General features: G+C 32.1%; 1 protein-coding gene across 1 annotated transcript in view; it reads left to right on the top strand.

Moving 5' to 3' along the window:
- Window positions 1–4,534: 4,534 nt before the first annotated feature.
- The window catches only part of stet (rhomboid serine protease stem cell tumor), a 531,037-nt gene continuing 515,681 nt past the window's right edge, over window positions 4,535–19,890 (top strand). The window contains exons 1-4 of the mRNA XM_085949521.1: window positions 4,535–4,804; window positions 6,118–6,141; window positions 7,722–7,820; window positions 8,778–8,843. Of these exons, the coding sequence (XP_085805647.1) occupies window positions 4,535–4,804; window positions 6,118–6,141; window positions 7,722–7,820; window positions 8,778–8,843 (459 nt within the window). The remainder of the gene's footprint in view (window positions 4,805–6,117; window positions 6,142–7,721; window positions 7,821–8,777; window positions 8,844–19,890) is intronic.

Here is a 19,890-nt window from a genome sequence, read left to right as displayed (position 1 = left end):
TCAACTTATAATATCGTAGGTCCCAGGTTCGAATCGTAGATCTTTTGGCGTCAGAGTATGGACCTAATAGGTTAAACAAGTGCTAACATTTCTCGAAAAAAAAAAAAAAAAAAAAAAAAAAAAAACTGTTTATACAAGCTTCACTCTGTGGAGGCCCATTATGATCTTTTGGTCTTATGATCTTATGATCACGGTGAAGTAGTGAGTAAGTAATGCAATAAGTATGTGGGTACCTAAATAAAATTCTCATCTATGTAATGCTGTATTTATCATGGTTTTATCTTAAATAAAAATTTGGACCTGGTGAGATTTGAGCTAACATCTTTCCCTTTGATCTGTCAATCCGATTGTGACTAATATCGACATTTTCTGAGATCCTTTATTCTATTTATCCTAAATTTCGCCATTCCAAAAGTCGACGAGTTTTGTAATTAATTAAGATAAATGATATAAATACTATAAAAATATCTCGTGTATATTCAGTATTGAGTAAAAACATAATAATTTAGTTAAATTATCAGTATATTATTATTGATTTACTTAGTAGCACTATATCTTTATTCCTCGGAAAGTAAATCGACGGCAGTCAGAATTTTTAAATTCCTGATCTCTAAGGAGCTTTTGTAGCCATTCGCGGACTATTACATGAAATGGGACTTACTATGAAATATTATTTAGATTCGTGTCCATTCACACAAAAAACCGATGCAAACCGACTGATATAAGGGTTCCATGACAAAACAGAACATGACAACACAGAACAACGATAAATATAACTATGACCTTTCAGGAAAAATATAAATTTAATATTGAAATTGTCCTATCGCTATTATGTTGATATATTTTTAATAGCACAGATTTTCAATACACCATAATAAATCAAATTATATACCTAATTTCTGCATTCCTAATCGCTAGAAAACCTCAAATAAACGGTACTTAACTCGGTGTTGCCGGCAAGCTTAGGATATCTCATCTTAATCAATATAGATAATATATTCAAAATGATTGGGTGACTAGGTACAACGAAATAATGACCTAACCTAACCTAAATAGATTCCACAAAAATTAATGTTTCATTTTTCCCCTGGCTGTTCTGTTTTATCACTATTCTGTTTTGTCATGTTCTGTTTTGTCCGGTTACTGATATAAGACACTCGTTAGTGAGTTGTATTCTAGAATATCAGACGATTATCTGGAGGCCTTATGAAATTTTCTACAGGCTTATTTTAGACCTTCCGGAAGAAATTTCTCCTACTTCAAATAACTATTTTCCATTCGATAATTCGTAAAACGATTATTTTCTGACTACTTTTCTACAAGCCATGCTCGCTTTTCACTCTCTCGAATCTCGTAGGATACTTCCTGCTCTTGAGACAGTTTTGTCTGCTGTCACGAGGGATGGCATCCAATCCTGGCGCCCTAAAGAATTTGAATTAATATGCACCCATCAATTAACGACGAGGTCGTCGTCATGACATATTCTGGGTCAGACCGTTTCCTGGTGTCAAGCTTATCAGGCACAATAATTAGGATGCAAGACTAGTCAAAACGCTTCCCCAAGACATTGACATTTTCAATGATGTAGGTGTTGTGTATTTCATTTTATTGTATAACATTGTTTATATACATATTTTTCATTTTTTTATTCTTCTCTTTTATGAGGACATTATTTGCTATATATTAGATATTGAAGTTATACTTCTTTTGGTGCGTTTGGGAAATCAGATCAGAGTGTATTTTTGGCGTGTGACAAGTAACACATAATTTATTTTTTCACACGAAAAAAAACGCACTCGATTGGATTCGAACCACCGATTGTTCGGTTATCAGTCGAACGCACTACCTTTACGCCACAGTAATCATGACGATTATACAGTATAATATTATAGTTTAGATATGTTCCGTTGCCTAGGCAGCGAATTTATTATTGTCGGCCATTTGCAATTCTTTACGTTAACAAACTATTAAACGTCAGAGTGACACTTGGTGCTTTAAAAATAAAAACAACGAGAAACATTATATAATTTGGTAATATAATTTAAAGTGTATAGAAATAAACCAACGGCGTCCCAATAAGCGGTCCTTTTTCTTGATTGTGTAATTTAACAAGATAATTAAGAGCCAGTGAAAGAATCTAGTTTATCACAAGTTTTGTTTTTGTTTTGTTACGCTAAAGAAGTATAACTTCTGACGAGCGTACATAAGAACACACACCGTTTTATTTTATTTAACTTGTTTGAATAGAATCTGTTTTTTTTAATCTCATGATGTGAACGTCTTGAATTTTGATGTGTAACGTCCACAATGTTTTTTTTTTTTAATAAATAAATAAGTGTAACTATGAATAGTATCTGAAGTCCCCGCAAAGTTAAGTTAGTTTTTTAATAGGTAGGTACGTGTTTTGAATGGTTACATGTAAATTGTACTTACGTAAAATATTTCACCGTGGCACAGTTCGCCGTGAGATGAGCTTATGAAAACTTAACCTAAATCCTAATCTAAAAAATAATCTAGTATATCGACTATTTTCAAAATTTGTTTGCTGCTGGCTTCTTGGAAAGTGTAAGCCGACAAGAACCGTGTTTTACTTAGACATGCATTTTATGTCAGTACCTACTATATGAACCAAAATGGTTGCACTATCTTTAATATACGGCCATATATTTCCAATACAACATTTAACGGTGATTTTTCAAGTGTGATACGGCGAATTGCATACGTACAAGTTTCCAGACACGGTTTTAAATTGTTTATATAATCTTTGTCAATATAGGTAGGTTCTGTTCGTTGATCGTCTAAAAACGTATATTAGGGTCCTAATTTATTGTATAGGGGTGTAACTTGACACTTCTTCCCGGCGTCACTGGTCTGTAAAGAATACGATAACGTCTCCACCACGAGGCTATTTAGTGCCCATCCATTCTTCTGAATAGGGAATCAATTTGCACTTGACGGGGTTAACTGTCTACGTGGCGTCTAGTGGGTATTTAGTTAATGTGCAGAGGCGGCGAGAAAATGACGCGGATGCTAATATAGGTACCCGAATTGATGTTTGTATATAGGGGCCCATTTATCTATTCTATTATATATAAGTAGAGTTGGGTTTCGGGAATTTCCCGACGGCAATTCTCGAGAAATTTTCGAGATTTTCATCCCGAATCTCGAGAATTGAAATTTTTAACATTTCGGGAAATCCCGGATCTCGAGAATCTTTTCTCGGGATTCGGGATTTCTTCATTATGAAATATTAATTGAAAAAAAAACGATTTTTTTTTATATGGAAAAAGTGGACAGAAAACACAAAACGTTCAAAGACTGATCGGGGCATTTAACACAATGAAGCCAACGTCGACTCAAAATGAGCGCAATTTTTGCAACATCAGGGAATTTTGTGTCTCAAAAGCGTACGCGATTGTCAGACGCAGCGACTGACAGTTTTGTGTTTTTTGAAAGTCTATTTTAATAAGTAATGTTTTGAATTATTTTTGTTTTCCTACATCTATTTTGTTTGTCTTCTTACATAAATAATAAAAAAAACATATTTCTTTCGAATTTGTCTGTGTTTACAGTGATTTTATGATTTTTACAGGTTTTTTTTTCATTTCCCGACATCTCGAGAATTCTCGAGAATTCTTTTTTGAAAATCCCGAATCTCTTATCATTATGTATTTTCATAAATATTTATACACACCGAAAATTATTAGATAACATTAATTTTTATTTATAAAAAACAATTTTTAATAATATTATTATGTGATTGTATGTGACACATATTTGTGATTGAATTCTCATCCTTTTACAAATAGGAAAATTAAATAAAAATGTGTTTATTTTTCAGAAATTAGCCACAAGATGTCACTGCGTACTCCACCGAAGAAAAACAAGTGCCGGTGACAGTTTCCGTTGGTCGCCGGCAGAGCGTGCTGGTGTCTGGAAAATCATTTCATTCTCGTTAAATTAATAAAACTATTATCTGCCTAAATAAAAACAATACCTAGCTTAATTTTGTTTATATAAATGGTGTAAAAACATTTATACTTTAACAGCAATTAAGATGGCCCATAAGACTACAAATTAAAAATATATCTACATAATATTAATTATAATTTTAATTATCAACTGGATTTTGTTACCTATCGTAATTTGTTTTCGTGAAAGAAATTGTGGTGTATTAAAAATTATATTAAAATGTCCACTAAAAAGACTGCAATTTTTTTTTAATCGAAAATTACCTGGATAAAGTGTTCAACTAAATAAAAAAAGTGTTCATTAAAATGTTTGCCATTGTACTATAAAATATACCACTTAATTAAATAGTAAGTAATTATATTATAACTAATTAAAAATAATAAACATTAAACAATTCAATATCGTATGGTGGAGTGAAAAGTGAAAAAATAAAACTAATTAAATACGTAATTAACAATACAAATTTATAAATAGTTACCTACTTGGTTTGGATGAATTTAGCGACGAATTATTAAGAAAAAAATTGTCGCCATCTTCTCTACACATTTTCGTATCCCCCAAAATGACTCTATGGCTGACCGGAATAGGCCAGGTCCAAGATCCACCTCCTCCGACCACAGTGGCCGGAGTGTCAACGAACACGTCTATGGAATCCGGAATAGAGGCCGGACCGATACCGACTATTACTGGGTCTCTGGGATCCGGCACCAGAGGGTCTCTGGGAACAATTTCGAGGGTTGGATTGGATAATGAGGCCATGTATGACACTGATCATACGGACCTTGGGTCTGACGTGGACGAGGCAGAGTTGAGGAGAGAGTTACTCAATGATGTAAGTATTTTAGTTTTTGTCATCGGTCCCAAAAAGTTTATTTTAGAAGAAATAGTTACTACCTATTAGGTGCATGCTCTAGATCAGGGGTTCACAAACTTTTTCGTCAAAGGGACAATTTTGAAATCAAAAATATTTGGTAGGCCGCCCTATACTTTGTAAATGTTTTCTGTTTTTAAAAAAACTATAAGGCAAAAAAGTAAACTTTTATTTTTAACTACTTAAATATGTATACGTTATTATTAGGTACTCTTATTAATATATTAAAAAATGTCTGACCATTCATTCTTGCCAGGGGATATTTAATTTTAAATGAAATTTTTAATATTCGATTATATGAAGAGTAAAAAATAATACAGATTTAACATAAATCTCACGGGACACATCAAAAAGTCACGCGGGACTTAATTGACCCGCAGGACACACTTTGTGAACCCCTGCTTTAGATGCAACACCCATATTGAAAAAAACAACATGTGAATTTGCCAGACGCGGGATTGGATTTTGCCACCCACATCTTTAGAAATTACTACTACCACTCATCCATCGCACTCAGCATTTATTTTTTTACTGTATGTGGTAAATATATTATTACTAGAAAAAATACCAGGTGGTAGTGCCACTTGTCAACATTCTTGTCGATGGGCTCCCGTGTCTGCAACGTGTCGAATATTTCGATGCGACGTCATCGTTATTCAAAAAGCACACGTTAACTTATGGACGATTGGTGCACAAACTTAAAACATGCTAATATTATGCTAATAAACGGTACACCCCACTTTATTTTTCTTACCCTTATTTTCAAAATTATCCTACAAAAATGATATTTTTCTGATGTACCATGAATGCTTCCACAATTACGGTTGGTGGCAAATCTATGCAAGTCATTGATAATCTTAATAACAAATATATTTGCGAAAAAAAAAATTAAGCCGCGCAGGTACTGCTTCTATTTTTTTATGAATCTCAGCTTGAGAAACACTGTGGTACATAATCAATAAATTATCACGTTATATACAAATTATTATTAACAGATTGACAACCAGTATTTTCTTACATATTTTTATTCAGTTAATTTTTGACGGGAAGCGAATCCTTTAAAATAACATCAACAAATTCTTTGTTTTTTGTTTTTCCCTTTAATCTTGAAGTCACTTTTCCGCCTCTTAGGCATTTTCAACTGAGTCGAACCTATGGAAAACAGGGGCAGATTTTCAGTTGAAATAACTACTTAGTACTAATACTACCTAGTCCTAGTGTGTTATTGTTATTACTACAAAAGTTTTTAATCATTTAGTTTTGATTTTTTTCAGAAATGGAGAGTGCTTTTTGATAAGGTGAGGGAAAATCTACTGCCATTTTTTTAATACTCACCTACTGATAATTACCTATTATTAACTTAATCAAATTACAATACAGTTATTATTATAGTACAAAAATACTCAATTTAGGGAAATACAAAACGTATGTATTTGCTATCTGATGTTGACAGCTGTTTACGCCTATAAACTGATTATCAGAACTTGTAACTAAACGTTCTGATGACAATAAGTTTACAGTCACCATCAATCATTATGTAAATGTCGAAATCATTTGTTGCTTCTATTGTTTTACTTTACAAAAATGTACCATTTATTCTTCATTGAAAATAATATATACCTACTAATTAACAATTTTTTTATTCAACGAATAATTCACAAGATTTAAAAATGTAACATTCTGATTATTGGACATACATCATTTTGAAATCACTTCTATTGGCGATCGGCTTTTGTATTTTTAATCAAAGTAGGTATTACTTTAATAATTATTAACAGACTGCAAGATTTTTTTTGTGTAACTTACTTGAACTTGCTAATAATTTTAATTAATTATCTTTTTTATTCAACGAATAATAATTCATAAGATTTAAGAACGTAACATTCTAATTATTGAACATGTTGATTTTTTCAATTTTTTTTTCTATTTGTAATAACATATTTTCTCAGAAGTGTTTTCAAAATTAATTATGCAGGTTCGACAAAAACATATTTAAGTACCTTCAAATAGGCCGCAAATTATAAATTTTGAGAAACCCTGACACCATCTATGAATAAAATTAGTTATATTATTACAGTGATTTATAATTATGCTGTATTATCAGTTGTATATTTACCATAGGTGAGTGTGTACAATGCCAGAATATGCTGAAAGACGAAACTCGGGTCGCTATATAAACGTTTCGAAAGAAATAATACTGAGCTTAAATCAATAAGAATTTAAATTCAATCAATTCAGTTTATAGCAGGAATTGAATTTATTTCTAAATTGTAAAAAAACGTAGGATTACGGAGATAACCAATCCTGAAATTACTAAAATTAACTGTGTTATAAGTGTAATAAGTGTTTAAACTCTGAACTGTAAACGATTATCTTCGGTTCTCGCGAAACCTTGTAATACAATATAAGTAATAAATAAAGAAATATTTGAAAAAACCCTTGTCGCATACATCGTCACCTCAATACTACAACTAGATAACTCTGATTTGGTCATTGTTGGGAAAATAAAATTTAAACTTTACTTGATTAACATAAATCTAGCCTATAATTATTATTTAAAATAAAAATGGAAAGTTGTGCTTGTATGAAAAAATATTGAAGATAATATATTATTTTATTTATTTAATGCATTTATGGTTTTAAAGTTTTCTAATATTTTCAAACACAGAATTAATACAGTTCCCATTATGTAACTTCTGACTTAACTAGTTTTACCATTTTGTTGTGAAGGAAATGTAGAATCATATTCAATAGCAGTCTCAAATACAGTGAAAATCAAGTTATCTAGTTGTAGTATTGAGGTGACGGATATACTATGTAAGTATAATGTATATTTATGTTTTACTTAAGCTATGGTTCGTGTATTGTTCTATTTTAGTACGACCCTGAAGGATTCGGAGAAATACCTTGGCCAGATTTTCTGAAAGCACTGAAATCACCAGAACTTCAAAGCCAAATTCCGAGCAACAAGAGAGATGTGAGTAATAATATATTATATGTTTCTTTTTACATAGAGATAACATAAAAATAGCCAAACTATCTGTCGACTTAATGGGTTTGCATTGCAACACCGAAGTATTGTTACGCGTAAATAGTGAACCAATTGGCCTTAAACCTATACCGCGTGCCGTTTCGATTTTTTTTATTGTAATTTTAGAACTATCGAAGATAATACGTAGATCCGCTGTAATACCCTGGCGTGGCATCGCATAGCATAGCCCATTAATCGCTATCTAAGTGTGTATTGTTATTATTTTGGTTTTGTTTTAATCGTTTATACATTTTGTAAAACAGGCAGTCTTCGCCACAGGTAGAGTTGGGTATTTCCCGAGAAAATCGCAATCTCCAGATTTGGGATTTCCCGAAATGATGAAATTTTGAATTCTCGAGATTCGGGATTTCCAGAAAATAATTCTTGAGAATTCTCGAGATATCGAGAAAAAATTGAAAAAAATGTAAAAAATCCTAAAATCAGTGTAAAAACAGACAAATTCAAAAAAAAATGTTTTTTTTTATGTAAGAAGACTAACCAATAGAAGTAGGAAAACAAAAATAATTCAAAACATGACTATACTATTACTATTACTATTACTATACAATTTCAAAAAACACAGGCTGTCAATTACTGCGTCTGACAATCGCTTTTGAGATACAAAATTCCCTGATGTTGAAAAATTGCGCTCATTTTCAGTCGACGTTGGCTTAACTGTGATGAACTACAATCACACGATCGCACACTCGATACACTAATTGATAATAAAGAAATGTTAAAAATTTCAATTCTCGAGATTCTGAATGGAAAATCTCGAAAATTTCTCAAGAATTCCTGTCGGGAAATTCCCAAAACCCAACTCTAGTCACAGGTAGAACCTACCTACATGTTATGCTAATTTAAAAAAAGAACAATTAATTATAGGTAAATTGGTATTTTCAGGTGTTATTGGAAAAGGCAAGACACGCAAAAACACCTGCCATTACATTTCAAGACTTCGTCAATACGGTAAGTGAACATTTATTTGCAAGTTAGGCTATATAATGGGGTATTTAAATTAAAAAAAAAAATATCATTTTCCCTTACCCTTGCTTCCATCCTTGTGATAATATTATTTAGATATTTTGTGTCGTATGTCTTATCGGTGTAGATCGTCATCATCACAACATTCAAATAGCTCCATATTATGCGTATCTATATATAGTAGGGGTTGCAATAACAACATTCTGAAAATTGGGTCACCGGTTATTCGGCAATACCAAAATATTGGCATTAAAAATACCGGTATTTTCGGTATTAATTCGGTAAAATATTTAAAAATTATGAATGATCCTATAAAAGTGTTATAATACGAAAATCATACATTTGATTTTGTAGAAAAGTTTTATCGAATACCAGCATTGAATAAAATAGACCGGTTTTGATGTTTTTATTCGGTATTGTTATCCCTAAGCCATAGCATATCTCCAGAGATACAGTCGACACGGTTGCAGATGTCGATGGGATTTAATTATTCAAATGTTTAGAATATACCTAGAGTACGAACATTACTTTTGCGCGTGTCCGCTAATATTGATTTTTTTTTACTAATTTCATTAGGATAAAAAAATCGAAATTAAGTCGGAAAGGAATGAATTAAAACATAATTTTGCCGAATAAGTATACTATTATGAATGGAGGAAAACTCGACCACTTTCTATCGGAATGTTCTTCGTGGCATTAAAAAAAGTTGCTATTGCTGCACTAAGGTTCAGACACTGTCAAGTCCCTTACTCTAGAAGCAATTATTGCAATGACATGTAGCTTGGATGTGGCCTTCCGTATTTTGCAAATTGCATGATTATCATGTCTTGCGACTATTCTGCAATGCATCGATAAAATTATACAATAAAAAATAACGAAAAGACATAAATATAAAAAGAGCAATATTTATTAACATAAGACAATTAAATAACAACAGACATATTAATATCTAATAATTTTTCGTCTCGGTGCAGCTACGAAGTCGTCCGACCTTGTCCGTTTAACTGCCTTGAAAATGGGAACCGTAGAACCCTGGAAACACTTCGATACGACAAAAGTTTTACCAGAAAATGCAGCACTTTTTGGGGCAGATGCATTGGTCAAATCAGCAGCTGAGGAAACAGTAGGTTTCTTGATGATTCGTGCAATCAGTGGATCGTTTCTTGCCAGCCTCACATGTTTGCGGAGTCTCGTTCTGAGAACTTTATCACCCTTGATCACGTTTTCCCAGACAGTATCAACCTTAGACGCCGTATACAAACTGCGGTCATCCAACATCCTGAAAATCATGGATGACAACTCGACTGGTAGTCTTGAAATCAAGTCAACGTATCCAGAAACGACACGAGACGTTCCCATAATGCATAAAAGCGAAAAGAATGAGTCCATGTTTAGATGATTTGGTAAATTTACTAGATAAAGAGATGTTATTTAGCAAAGTTTTGATTATTTCCGTTTTTCGCTGCTGGTCATTTGGATTCGAACGTTGCTCTCAGAAAAAATAGTACTTTTTTTAAATTTTATTACGTTACTAATAATTTATTTTAATCGTTTAATGATGATTAATGGTAGTTATAGTACCCGCAACATAGCTTGTCACTTCGCGAATACGAATAGTATTGTCGTTTGCCCTGTTAATATATTATTTGAAAGTATTGATAGTTTATGGATACTCTCATTGTGAACGAGAGATAGAAAATTTGTTTCGGCAAATGAAATTTGACTATAACTTGTTGCTGACTATAATATTGGGTTTAATATTATGGAAACAGATGGAAACATTCAATAAAATAACATTTGAATTTTATCCCGCTGACAGATTTTGAGGAGGAAATTCTGACCAATATGCTGAACCACAGTGGCGAAGGATGGAGGTAGGCTGTTAAGTTCCGCCATAAATAGTTCGCACTAAACTTTATCAATCATACGTATCTGTTTTCATTGAATTAAGAGTACAATTTACTGATGGTGTTGGTTAATTTTTGAAAATTCCATTAAACCCTGCGAAACCAAGCCATAATAAATAATAGTCCAAAAATACTCGTCTATCTATAAAATATCTAAAAGTATGCAATTAAATCATACATAACTTTAGATATTTTATCGATAGAATAATGTTTTTTATCTATTATAGTTTAGTTTAGGCAGGGCTTCATGAATTTACAAAAATGAACCAACAATATGACTGTGTGATTTATGTATTCCTTATCCAACGAAAACAAGATAAGTCTGAATGAAAAAGTGTGCACAATTTTATCGTATCGCCCACCCAAAGTATGCTAAAACTAATATGGTTTGGTTTAGGTAGGGTTTAATTGACTTTTAAAACTAACCGACACTATCTGTAAATTGTAGTCATGGTTCAATAAAAACAGATACGTATGACTAACAAAGTTTAATGTGCGCTATTTATGGCGGATTTTAACAGCCTACCTCCACCCTTCGCTACTGCTGAACAATAATATAGTAATGTATAATATAAAAAAACAAAATGAGAAAAAAATCATGATTATAGGGAGGTCACCGTAACAGCTGGCCCCAAATCCGTCGCCGCAATGCATTTTAAAAGCACTATGTTACAGTACATCTCTGTTAGTGTTTTCTGTCGAATATGTTAACACACTCCCCGAGGACTCAAACCACGAGCAGCTAGGCCGGAGAATAAACAAGAACAAGACCAGTGCGTAGGCGTGGAAGAAGATCACTAACCTTACCATTATGTACTTCATCGTGAGAAAATGCGTCAGCGGCAGGTCAGGAATATATTGTGAATGGTAATGGACTTTGGATAACTAGATTGCCCATGCTAGAATGTTTCAATGCATATTGTTACCAATCGTATATTATTATATTGTTTTTTTTTCCGACCATGTCCGATCCTAATAGGATCATATGGGCCTCCACAGAGTAGAGGTTTGTATTAACAGATTTTGGTTTTTACGAGAAATATTGAAAAACAATATGTGTACTTGCCAGACCCAGGATTAAATTACTTTTTGGTAAGGTATTGTTTACTTAAATTTAAATATGTATATATATGCGTATTCTCTCGTTTGTTTTTGGTCGTGGTATATAGGGATTGCAATACCGAATGAAAATGTCAATGCCGGTTTTTTGGTATGTCTTATTGAATACCGGTATTTCTTAAACATTAAAAAACAGAAGAAGGTGCTTATCAATAAATGTAGCTATTAAAATCTATTTAAAATATTATTTTATAGCAAAAACCTACATAGGTACTATTTATTATGTTCACATTTTAAAATATGTATTGATCATAATTGTAGAACTAGTGATTTTTTACGAATAATTCGAATATATTGATAATTTTAACTAAAGGCCTCAAAAGTTCATCAAGTGCAAATAAGTCCCGGCTGCAGGTAAAGCTTCTTAAATTCAACGATTGTACAGTCATCAATAATTATAGAATCATTTTTGTCAAGGATGTTTTATATGTCGAAATAATATTATGATAATTCATAGCGACATTACTTATGTAAATATATTTGATGAAATTTGTTTTATTATTTTTTCACCTTTGTTGGATTCACTCGATATATTTGCATTTTAGCAGCACATAACTTAAAATTCATTTTCTAAAACGTAAACGAGTGTGCTATCTTAATGCCGAAAATTCCGGTATTTTGGATTTTTATAACCGGTATTTAGGTATTGATAAATACTGGAATACTGGTATTGCAATCCCTAGTGGTATACCCGAATTTGACAAAAAAGATAAATGTCTGATGACCAACGTAATATTAATTTATCTAGTCGAGAACATAATATGCCCATACACGCGTAAACAATTAATAAGCTTTATATAAAACTGTTTACTTACGACCGGGGAACTCAGAAACAATAGGAACTGCGCATCTATTATATACACAAGACTGCTATCAGCAGCTATCGAGGGTAGTTTTTTTATTTGTTTATATCTAAGTATTGTGACAATATATTATAAATACAATAAATTAGCCGTCTAAATAGTCAAAACTGTCTATCTCGCTCTAAAATTTAACACACCCAAGAGTGGTGCTGTTAAAACATTGCACTTATTGTAACAATTACAACTAACTTATTTTAATTGATACAATAAGTGTTAATACTTCGATAGAAAACTACCCTCGATAAATGCCGATAGCGACCGATAGAAGTCTTGTATATAGAATAGATGCGCTGAAATACTTAATGGGTGTGGAGTAATAGGCAACCGATCTCCAGTGTGGAAGAATAAGGGATAAACTTAAACTTGTGTCAATAATACGCTTGCCCTTCGTTCTGAGAACTGTTCTCAGTTGATGCACTGACGATCATTCAATATTGGTGTATTTAATGGTTGCAACACACACTATTGCACGTCTATTATGTGTACTACAGTTTCGTCGGACACACTATTAAAACCTTGCGTCAAAATGTAGTATATTGGGGTATAGCCTATCAGAATTATATTTATTAATCTGTTCTGTGCATACGACCATGATTTTTTGTATTCCATCTTTTTGTATAACGGATGAAAAACATGTGTCATTTATTTGGGAGATATTTTCTCCTATTTCTTAGGAAATCCTCCTGAAAAGGAAGACTATACCCGTGGTATGTGACCTGGGGACTTCTACGACTATTTGGGGCCTCCGATGTTGACTTTAAAATTCCGATACATTATGACTATAATACAATACAGCGCATACGATACAAACGGACACTTACAATCCGAATAATTGTGTCCGGTGCATTTCGATGGCCCAGTATTGAACGGTAACAAGTCAAAATTTCTATATTTCGCGATATTGTTATCAAAGTATTCGTAAAAATGAGCTCTTGTCAGTTTTGTACAGAAACAATTCGAAAAAAAAATTTAGATATGTACCTTGAGAGCCAAAAAACCCATATGAAATTTTACAAACTTTTAAACAAAACTAGTTTTGTAAAGATCCATTTCGAATAATTGTTTCCATTTAAAACTGGGGATTGACCATACGTTTCAATTTCGAATCGAATAGATACATTCTGACGTTTAATTTTAGAACTTGTCAAATCATACTAGGCTAAAGATTTGATAAGGACTTGTAGATAGGCGTGTATACAGTGGTGCGTCACCCCCCCCCCCCAGCATTGTAACAAAGAATATTGAACCTAACCTAATTAATATATCACTTCCCGGTGGTCCATTAACTAAACTTTGAGAACCATCGAATCTAAATTTATATTCTCCAACCAAATCACCCCTGAAACCATTCAATTTCGAAAAGTATTCATTAAAGGAACGTTATCTCGCTAAGTCGGCGGTACAAAATAAAATATAAATAGATGGTCGTTTGCCCAAACAAAAGTCACCATAAAGTATTCCGACCCAGGGTCGGATATTTTTTTCTTCTACTAATTAAGCCATAACGTCATCCAAATTAATTGGTGTCCAAAAAAAGGTCGATAAAATGTTTAAAAAATGGTTGACCTATTTCGGGATCAAGAGTCCGACTATATTTCGTTTTGAGCAGTGACGTACCATTGCCATGTGACATTTGGTGGTAAGTGTTCTAGAAACCATTTTGGATTCCGATGAAAGAAAATGTATCTATCTTAATCTGTTGAAATTTGTACACGTTTACAGTACAAAATAAAAATCAAATACATGCATTTCTATGCATGCCGCCCACATCCTGAAGCGGGCCCCCAGGCTAGGATCTTTGGCGGGGCCCCTTACCTATCGCTAAGGATAAAGGCAGTGTGACACACTATAGTAGCGTTTTTCAAATGATGTACGCGGTACAATTAATGTGTAATTAGTGTTTTTTTTTTTAATATATTAAGTAATTTATTTTAATACATCCATTTGAATTATGGGGTTGTCGAGTATCGATACACAATTAAAAATTGTATCGTACAACCACATAATTTTAAATAGTTACATCACTGAAGGAAAATAGCGCCGCAGGCGACTTTTTTATTATTAAAGCAAATTTGTGATGTTTGTGTGTTTATTTCACTTATCTGGTCGACTCGCCTCACCGGGCCCCTCCTGAGCTCGGGCCCCCAGGCTAGAGCCCTGTTAGCCCCCCCTTTGTGGGGGCCATGTTTTTATGTATCAAACATAGTTACATTTCAGATTAAGAAAAGCTTTATATTATTTTTTCAATACCCAGCAGTTTAAAATGCCAATGAAAATTAGATATACTTAATTTAAAATATAATATTAGTAGGTACATAACGATTGATTAAAGTTATATGGAAGAAATCCATTAGAATTTAAATTCAAATTCCATCAAATACCTTCGGTCGATAGTATTAATAGTACATGGAATAGTATATACATAGATTTATCGAATTGATAAAACCTGAAGTCTCGACATTAAACGATTATGTAACACGTATCACTCACTGTGACTTGAAATAACTCAAATCAACATTATCTATATTTAAATTAGGAAGATATGTACCGGTGCCATGTACCTATATAATCAAAAATATCATCCCCGTACAAAAATAGGCGGCTAGCGAGCAGCCTGCCGCGTAACTACGAAAATGAAACTGTATGTTTTAAAAAATTACAGTAAGTATACAGAAGATGGTATTATTGTTCTGCTGCAAACGTTTGGTTTGAAACTCGGCATTCATCGTTTACTAATTCGTGGTAGATGGTACAGTCTAAAGTACATATTTCTACAAATCAAGTAAAATTTTACGCGTGGACGCTTCGAGGATATAATTAAAATATGGACCGTACCACACTGTATTGGATTCAATATTGTATTTATTTATTTTGTGTTACTTGTTTATGGTCTGGGTAGGTAGGTATGTAAAAATATTTTGGGTGTCTAGTGACTATCAAAATATAGCCCTCATATTAAACAATTATTATACTTAAATTGATTTATTATTTCAAAATACACTAACAGCTCAAATTTGTAATATTTTAAAATTTCCCTAAAATACTAATGAAATGAAAGATTTCATAGTTACTATTTATTGAAAAGACAATAGGAACTGCTACTAAAACCGAACTGCTGCTAAAAGAATAGTAGGAACTGCATTTTTTCAGTGTGTGTTTGATACAGTTCAATATATATAATATTAACACTACAATAAGCCATGCGGCCCAATGACAGTAGTGTATTTAGTAATATAATAGAAACAATCACAAACACCCAGGCTTTGAGAAAATCACATAAATATATTGTGACCTCGTGAAAAACGGATTGAGCCAAGGACCCAATCAGTGGGGCGAATAGCCATTAACCTTCATAAAAACCTGTGTTAATATAACTTGCACCCTGTAGTCGCTCTTATGCTCCGCTTGGAAGCAAAATGGTAATTTACTTAAGAAGATCATATAGGCCTCCACAGGATGGAAGTTTGTATTAACAAATTTTTGTTTTTCACGAGAAACGGATGTCAGCCACTTGCTCAATCTATTAGGTCCACACATTGAAAAACAATATCTGTATTTGCCAGACCCAGGATTCGAACCCGGAACCCGTGACATGACAAGGCGATGCATTATTTTATATTTATATTACAACACTTAATGGTGATTTCGCAACATTTTTATTATGGGTTAATTTGTAGGTATATAAACAATTTATAAATGTCCAGTATAAAAGTCTAAACTTTTAATGATGGCAGTCCATTGTATATTTTTTTTCTTATGCTTGTAACTCTAATCCAAAGTATTCTTACCACAGTGTAGCCAGAGAGCAGAGGACAAACGTTACTACTAATGAAAATGCAATGCAATATTTTCATATTATAGAACTAATTTAACTTAATTTAATTTTCTTCAAGTTTTCTTTCATATATTTAGGTTCCATTTCCATAGGAGATTTTACCTTGCTTGATAGTATCAATATTTCTACAGAAATAATCATCGGTGAGCTTTTCATAATGTCACACATTTTTAGTTCGCCACACACCTTTATTTTTTTTTGTTGGATTAAGAATACATATTGCATATATTGTTAGATCATTTTTTTAAATTCATTATAGCCTGCCTAAACCAAGCTATAATAGATAAAAATATTATTCTATCTATAAAATATTTAAAATTATGTATGATTTAATTGCATAATTTTAGATATTTTCTAGATAGATGAGTATTTTTTGAGTATTATTTATTACGGCATGGTTTTGCAGAGTTTAATTGAATTTTAAAAACTAACCAACACCATGTGTAAACTGAAGTCATATTTTAATGTAAAAAAATATGTATGACTAACAAATTTTAGTGTGTATTATTTATGGTAGATCTTAAAAGCCTACCTCCACCCTAACCACTGATTTCTAGTTTACCTATTTTAGTATATACGTAATTTTAAATTTTCAACTAAAATGACATTAAGGATCAATCGGTCAGCATTAAAGCCGATTCGTTATATTAAATATACCATACCCCACAACTATTGGATGATTTCAATTTTATCTCTAATTATTTATTTATATTGTAGGAATACAGACGTTAGAAAGTCATATTTTATAAATTAAATTAAAATCGTAAATAATCAATGAACATGGCGCCATATCGGTGCGATAAAAAAAAAGCGAGCCTCGCACCAGGAGCACAGGAATAATCAGGAGGTGTTCGACGGACCGCATTCTTCACACGGCAATAACACGACTCGCCTTATATGGCCCGCCACCCGGCTCTTTGTTATCATTATCCGACTAATTTTATTTGAATATCGAATAAAGGACCCGAATCATTGTGTATACGCGCCCGCGCGACCAACACGACAACCTTATGAATCTTATGATGGCCTGATACTTTTTTGTGTACTTAAAACATAATATTTTTCAGCTGTTTTTAAGTGAGAATAATAATTACCCAGTATTAAACAGTCACAACTCAAAAATCGTAGTTTTGAGATATTCATGTTTTAATATTTTGAATATTTTACAATACACAAGATTTGTCAAGTTTTAAAAGGATACATGTCAGAAATTATCTATTCTAAATTGAAACGTCAATCGTCAGTTTTAAATGGAAACAATTCGAAATGGATTTGTACAAAACTGGTTTTGTTTGAAAAATTTCATATGGGGTTTTTAGCTCTCAAGGTATCTAAATTATTTTTTTTGATTTTTTTCTGTACAAAACCGACAAGAACTCATTTTTACGAGTAAGTATTTTGATACCAATATCGCAAAGATTTTTGATTAAGTTTTTGAGATTGAGATTGAGTTTTTTTAAATGTACATGAAGTGCCGTGCTCGCGATGGCTGAGCGGCAAGGTGTTGGCTTATAAAATCAAGGGTTTCGGGTTCGAATTCCGGGTCTGAAAAGTTCACATGTTGTTTATTCAACGTGTGTTTGGTCCCTGGTTGGGAAAGTGACTAACATCCATTTATATTACAACATAAATCCGTTATAAACCAAATGTCTGTTTATCTAAAAAATGCTGGACGATTGCATGGAAAAAAAATCATGTAATCAGTATGGACTAATAATGTACTTAATTTTAGTACGGCAATGGAAAATAAACTTCAAACCACAATGTATAACTGTGAAGTTTGCTATAAATAAAATAAAATATTCTTCTGATTTATTTAATCATTAACTTTAGTAACCTCGTTTTCAAGATCACTTTACTTCATACCACCAACGTAACATGTATGCATACTATTTAAGAAGTTTAAAGTTTTCTGATATAACTTTTATTGTCGCGAAAGTTATATATTTCATTTTGTCGATAAATCTATGGAAGTGTAAATATCCCGTTAAGCTGGCTATGATTCAACCAGGGATTGCAATACCGGTATTTCAAAACCGGTATTCCAGTATTTATCAATACTGAACTACCGGTTTTAAAAATCCAAAATACCGGAATTTTCGGTATTAAAGAAAGCGCACTCGTTTACCTACGTTTTTTTGAAAATGCATTATAAGTTATGTGCTGCTAAAATGCGTATATCCAACAGAGCTGAAAAAATTAATAAAACAAATTTCATCAAATATATTTATACAAGTAATAATTGACGCGATAAATAGAAAACATCCGTGACAAAAACGTTCAATTAGCTATTCTATAATTATTGACGACTGTACAAGCGTTGAATTTAAGAAGCTTTTCCTGCAGCCGGACTTATTTGCACTTGATGAAATTTTGAGGGCTTTAGTTAAAAATATCAATATATTCAAATTATTTGTAAAAAATAACTAGTTCTACAATTATGATAACATAATAAATGTAGGTACTTATGTGGGTTTTTGCTATAAAATCATATTTTAAAAAGATTTTAATAGCTATTTTTATTGATAAGCACCTACTTCTGTTTTTTTAATGTTTAAGAAATACCGGTATTCAATAAGAAATACCGAAAAACCGGTATTGAAATTTTCATTCGGTATTGCAATCCCTAGATTCAACATTCTAAATAATATTTGACGTCGAAATCATAAATAAAACAATGACAATACAAAATAAACAAAGGATTATTCGGGGTCACATGAATTTATTTTTAATACGACATTATCTAGACACATTCGGGCGTCCATTTGAGATAATGTTAATTTTATTATCCAAAAGTGTCAACCTTTCAAATTAAAAGCTTCTCAAATTGCCTGCCTGCGGAGCCCAAGTATGTTGTTTTCTTTATTTGCTTAATTTATTATGTTAATTTGCCAAAATATTTCAATTTATCAAGTAGGATTAAAACGTCATTTGCAATCAATTGCTTACCTATTATCCTTTGATTTTGATATATGCATGCATAAATTATTTTGAAATTAAGTTATATACTTACCTGTTATTATGAAAATGTTGAATAATTAATACCTACTAAAATAATATTTAAAGTATTGTTAATTATTAGGAACTTTATGATGGCATCAGTTAGAAATGTGCCTCATTAAAAATAACAGGAAAAGATTGTTTATAATCCCCCTATAAAATTGCTAATATGGTTAGTTTAAATGTGCTTTTTTTTACTTATATTACTACTGCTACTACACTACTGTCATTGAGTCGCATTGTCTATTGTAATGTTAAAAAGAATATATTATGCACATAGTTATAGCCCCGCAGCTTTACTTATCAAG

This window comes from Rhyacophila brunnea, unplaced genomic scaffold (genome assembly GCF_057557595.1).
Source record: "Rhyacophila brunnea isolate RB1 unplaced genomic scaffold, BYU_Rbru_1.0 scaffold_22, whole genome shotgun sequence".
NCBI classification, from domain to species: domain Eukaryota; kingdom Metazoa; phylum Arthropoda; class Insecta; order Trichoptera; family Rhyacophilidae; genus Rhyacophila; species Rhyacophila brunnea.
Note: the sequence above shows the minus strand (reverse complement) of the source record. Positions and strands in the feature narration are given on the sequence as shown.